Source organism: Gymnodraco acuticeps, unplaced genomic scaffold, assembly GCF_902827175.1.
Source record: "Gymnodraco acuticeps unplaced genomic scaffold, fGymAcu1.1, whole genome shotgun sequence".
NCBI lineage: Eukaryota > Metazoa > Chordata > Actinopteri > Perciformes > Bathydraconidae > Gymnodraco > Gymnodraco acuticeps.
Window position 1 is genome coordinate 228,455 of NW_022991443.1, and position 6,000 is coordinate 234,454.

General features: G+C 40.7%; 1 protein-coding gene across 2 annotated transcripts in view; it reads right to left on the bottom strand.

Annotated features, from left to right (window-relative positions):
• mib2 (mindbomb E3 ubiquitin protein ligase 2) overlaps positions 1-5,633 on the bottom strand; it is a 45,840-nt gene extending 40,207 nt beyond the window's left edge. Inside the window, exon 1 of one of the 2 annotated variants that reach the window (XM_034196376.1) lies at positions 3,333-3,378. In XM_034196376.1, coding sequence (XP_034052267.1) covers positions 3,333-3,363 — 31 coding nt within the window. In that variant the 5' untranslated portion in view covers positions 3,364-3,378. Of the gene's footprint in view, positions 1-3,332; positions 3,379-5,472 lie in introns of those variants that run through there. The other variant, XM_034196380.1, reaches the window with a different exon arrangement.
• Positions 5,634-6,000: the final 367 nt, after the last annotated feature.

Sequence of the window (6,000 nt, forward strand, 5' to 3'; positions counted from 1 at the left end):
AAAAAGATAAGGGGTGGGGCTGGAGGAGGTTTTTGATGAATGGGCACCCGCCATGATCCTCCTTTTTAGTAGCAAACTGGCAATACCTCATTCACACCAACGCAACTCCGGTTCAAGCTCCGTGCTAGAGCTTTTCAGGTTCAGAACCAGTTCTTCGGTTTAGCTCTGGCTCTTTTCACACCGCCCAGAGTCCGACTGGTAATGCGTCGTTGCGTCATCGTTTGCGTCATGACGTAACCGTTTGCGTGCCTGCTTCATAAAGTCAAACCGCGCGGATGAAATCAGTTGCATTCATTTCTTATGGCTCTATCTGCAGCTTTTCCAGAGTCATTTCTGTGGTTTAGTTATATTCTTATAAAAAAGTGTACTCGTGTCAATAAAGGTTTTTTAAAACACAACTGCTTCCGAGGTCGGTCTTATTTCTTAAGCTGGACTGAACCATGAGTGTGGAGTAACGTTGTATCTTTCATTTAAATGAACTGTAACCTTCACCCAGATATGTAACAGCTGTTCTCAAATGAACACGTGAAGTAAAGTTTAATATTTATAGTTTTATAGATGTATAATGAGTTATAATGAGGTGATCAACGTGAATGCTCAGGTTCCACCTTCACACGCAGACACGTTGCTTCACCATGAGCAGAAACCTTTATATATACAGTCTATGGCAGAAACACTGAAACTCTTGTTAAGTTTCTCCATCGTTGTACAAACTGGCTACAACGCGGGCTTTTTGTTGTTGTTCAGGAGTTGATCTGTCTCTGCCCCCGCCTCGACGTAAGCGTGACGTATGTGGTGCTTTTGCTCTGGCCGGACAATTTGTTGGTGCTCTAAATGAACCGGATTCCGGAGCTAAGAGGCTGCTCCGCTGCGGTGTGAAGAGGAAAACCCGGTGCTTTTCAAGCTCCAGCTCCGAACCGGCCCTGAAACACCGTTGGTGTGAATGAGGTAGAGTCTCCTGCAGGCTCACACAGGTAGGAGGAAAATGGGAGTGTGTGTGTGTGTGTGTGTGTGTGTGTGTGTGTGTGTGTGTGTGTGTGTGTGTGTGTGTGTGTGTGTGTGTGTCCAAATGCTTTCATATCCTTATACAATGCTCTAATGTGTCTAATTTAATGTGTCCACAGCTGTAGGAGACCCCACCAATATGGAAGCCAACAAAAGCGTCTGGCTGGCACACATGGATGTACAGCTGGTGAAGCCAGGACATGAGCGGTAGCCAATGAATAAACGTGGGGGGGGCTTAGGGAAGTGTTTGAGACACGGGTTTATAATGAAGTTTAGTACACCACCATCACCGTGTTGTAAACAAAGCTGCTGCTGTCTGCGTGATGGACTTTTTAGTCTACATCATACAAAGGAGGGCATTCATTCATAGAACACCCCTTCAAATAGATAGTGACATACAGACCGAAGAATATGGCAAAATCCTTGTGAATTCACACGACACTCAACATGTCACCCTCTACCCCACGACATCAATCTAATCTGAACTCCTGCTTAAATGTAGGTGTTGCTACTGGAACCATTCCTCTATCAAACTGCTGCTACAGGCACCGAATATTCTCACAGAGATCAATTACGTTTAGTCTATATTAAACCGGATGACTCTGAAGTGCTGACTCTCATGGCAGCACAACACGTTGCAACTCAAACCGTCATCTTTGTAATTATTACAGGACTGGCATGTGGCCAGAGGGGGTTGGTCTGAATCCTCAGTCCATCTGGGAAGATCTTGGTAGGGAAACTAGCGCTGTGTATTGGCCATATGATACGCATCATGATACAGGGGTTAGCATTGGAATGTTTGGATATTGTAAGCAAGGCGATATATTTAGATTTCTTACATCTTATTTTAGGAAGACTGAAATAGTATAACGAAAACAATCATATGCATAGAATCTCAGTTCAAACAAAGGGATCTGCTTTTGCATTTATCGCAGTCCCTCTAACATCCAACATCATAGCACGACTGTTAGTGTAAACTGGGCCTTTTATAAAGTTTAAAATCCCCAAAGTCACACATAAACTCAAACAAACTAACCAATGAAGGTGATAAAGCAGCAACTCTTGGCCCTGCAAGGTAAAGTTACAGTTTTCGTCAATAAAGTCTGGTGGCTTTGGCTAAAGCTGCATATAAGGGCTTTAGTCCCCTTTCCATAGTGTGCAGGTCTATGTCTGGTCTCAAAGGAACACACTGAAAAATGTCTAGATTTAGCGTTTATTTGGTTGGCCTTTGAATGTGGCTAAAATGTTGCTGCCCCCAGTCGGTGCCCTTACTGTCTGCCTCTCCAAACTAGAAGCAAGCAGAACTTCTTTTGACTGTGGGACCGGGTTATAAACTCACTATGGATAACTACCTCATACTACCCCACTTCAAAACATCCAAGCCATCCCTTTAAGCTAACATTTTGAAATGCCCCAAATACCTTAGCTCAACAACTAAATATTGGCCATCAGTGTCATCCAGAAGAGATAAAATGGATCTGATACATAATCATAAAATGTAATCAATATCACTGGTTGTTTTCTTAGAATTTAAACTTGAGTCGAAAAACATGTTATTTTGTTTCATACAAGTGCCTCAGGTAGCTTTTCCACTCCAAGAGAAATGACTGGAAAGTTGACTAGTACAAAATAATCACAGCCATTGGCTATTTGGCAAAAATTCTGCGTCCTGCTTCATCAGTCAACAACATTGGTTTTGGCTTGCAGCTATGCATGTTGGTTACATTAAAAAACATCAATTCACTGTGGTGACGACAGGCAGCCGCTGTCAAGCTCCACATTGGAATATCATGCCAACCTGTCAGCCAGGAATGCCTTTTTTCATTTAAATTATAGTCAGGTCATTTTCTTCATAAACACTACATGTTTAAAGAACGAGTTGGAAACACAGTTAACATTCTCAGTCGAACCAAAAGCTGCTATACACCAACAGATGGATTCTTTACTATTTGCTTTTGTGCTGCTGAAACAACCACAATTTCCCTTCTGGGGATCAGTAAAAGCTTAAATTATCTTATCACCTAGTCTTTAGTTATGGTGTCCATTAATTATATTTGAATACATCTTAAAATATGCCCTATCCATAGAGTATGGAGGATTGTGTAAAGGTTATTTTCCTTGCAGCCTTAAACTGCTAAAAAGAAACATGTGTGGAGACAAATGCGTACTAAGTATTTATGGGAAACCACTCAAATACAAACAGATCAAAACAGGCCCCACACTACTAAAGGCTGTTTTTACACAGTGTACCTTCAAATTACCGACACAGAGATCAACACAGACTTAACCCTTCACCAACAATTATCCTAAGTGTTTACAACTCTTACCTTGAGACTTCTCCCACAATATTTCCCCCATTTCTTCTCAATTGCAATCAGCTGTTCACCTCTGCTTCTCTAAAACACAAGTAATGTCTGTGTTGTAAGCCAGGAAGCATTTCACGCTTAATTATTGTGATTAAGATTTGAGGAGCCCTCAGCCAAGTGTGGACAACAAGACAAAGAAACAGCAGATGACTGAAACTTTGTTACCAAGTAGGTGTGGCTGAGAGCAATCCTGACTATGTCCAGTTGTAGCTCCAGAGTGAGTGAGAGTGTGTGTGTGTGTGTGTGTGTGTGTGTGTGTGTGTGTGTGTGTGTGTGTGTGTGTGTGTGTGTGTGTGTGTGTGTGTGTGTGTGTGTGTGTGTGTGTGTGTGTGTGTGTGTGTGTGTCCTAACATTACTATACTTGTGGGGACCTACATCTTATCACGTGTGGGGACTCGCCTCCCTTATGGGGACAAATTGGAGGACCCCATGAGGGGAATCATTAATTTTAGGGTGAAGACTTGGTTAGGTTTAGGATTAGGATTAGGGTTAGGGTTAGGGTTAGGGTTAGGGTTAGGCATGTGTTGATTATGGTTAAGGTTAGGATAAGTCTCCAGGAAATGCATGTAAGTCAATGTAATGTCCCCTGAAGTGATATATACTGTGTGTGTGTGTGTGTGTGTGTGTGTGTGTGTGTGTGTGTGTGTGTGTGTGTGTGTGTGTGTGTGTGTGTGTGTGTGTGTGTGTGTGTGTGTGTGTGAGCTGCTGCTGGGCTCTGCTTCATCACTACCAAATGACCAGAAAGATGAAGGTGTACAGGGTTAGGGGTTGTGTAACAGAGACAGCCCTCCAGCATAGTGTCAGTCCTTTCATGTTAGCTAAGCAGGTTGCCGGTAGACACAGGAAACAACTGCAGGCAACTGTTCCTCACAGTCCAACCTTTTTCCTATCATTTTTAAATGGTTTAATTGTGCTCCGTATAACGGTTGACTTTTTTAGCATACAGGTGACAATAACAGTTCCTACCATCCAACAAAATATAAAATACAGACCTGTTGTGGATAGTACATTTACTTTAGTACTGTACTCAAGTACAATCTTAAGGTATTTACGTTACGTTACCTGAGTATTTTAACTTAATGCTATTTTTACTCCACTACATTTTGGCAGCCAAAATTGTACTTTTTATCCAACTACATTTATTTGACAGCATTAACATCCGTGTCATCGTGGGTTACGTTTTTTTGGTTACTTTTCAGATTACAAGCTAATAAATCATATAAATCCATGATTAAATAAATATTGTCATAATAATAGGTTATGATGTTCAGCAGCAGTATACAATGTTATTTAAATTAGCTCAACATGTAACAGCTGTGATAAACACACCAACACATCATAATCCAGTCATTTAATACAATTCTGAAATGGGCCATTACGCATAAAATGTAGTTTTACTTTTGGTACTTTAAGTATATTTGAATACTGATACTTTTGTACTTTTACTTAAGTAACATTTTGAATGCAAGACTTTTACTTGTTACAAAGTATTTTTACAATTTATTATTGCTACATTTACTTGAGTAAAAAAAGTACTTCTACCATCAATGGTACAGACTGACAACTTGGCTGACAGGTACAGTAACACAACCATGACTCCCCACTTGCCTGAGTTAGCCTACTTGCTAGTCTAATTAAAGCCTAGAAACTACCTATTCTGTAATTTTGAGAAGGTGTCACACAAACCTCCTTCAAAATGTGTCAAATTAATTGAGAAGAGCATTTCACTAAACAAAGAGGGCATACTTGTAGCGAATTGTTACACGAAACTCAGGTTTATTCAAACGTAAAACCACCTCAAATGTCAGTTTCTTAAAATTAGGACACGTTTAATCTCCAGTTAAAGTGAAACCCAGCTGGGGGGGGGGGTCACATGTAAATGCATCATAACCACAAATATGCTATAACATAAAACAATACTCTAGTTATTAATATTTTTGATTAAATAGATAATGGAATGCTGCAAGGCTGTATACTACGGGAGGACGGTGGGATTATTGCGTACTACTAGCTTGTCTAACATTGACGCTAGCTAGCTAACCCATGTTTGGCCATCCTTTATTGGTATAAAAACAATGTATATTACGTTGAGGCTACTTACCGGGCCTTTGTCAGGAGTGTTCACTTTGAGGTGAAATATATGTCCATGTCGCTGTCCGCCACCGACCCTGACATGGCTTGTTTTAGGACAAATAAGTATTTTACGGTACTAAATTGAAAGGTTTTGCAGTGCACACTGCACAGCCATGACAACACGCCCATGCATTGCGTCACTACTAATGCTGCCTTCATGTGCTCCTCGTAATAAACACAGTTCTGAGTTCAAGTTTGATTTTAAGTAACAGAATAAAATCTCAGGTAGACACCAGTCTATGGTAGACACGCATGCTTTGCTACAATACTGTTATAGCGGTAATTGGATGTACGGTATCTTGTTGCATATGCATTTCCAGTGTGATAATGAAACGAAATAAGAGCATAACAAAAACTATTTATAAACATTTGTACAAAACAGTCCATCAAATAGCTATGTTACTGTTCTGAATTCCCCTTGAATAGGCACAGTGGGAAAAGCACAGGTGTCATTAATGACCCTAATGATGGCTCCGTTGTATTCCAAGTATCCCAG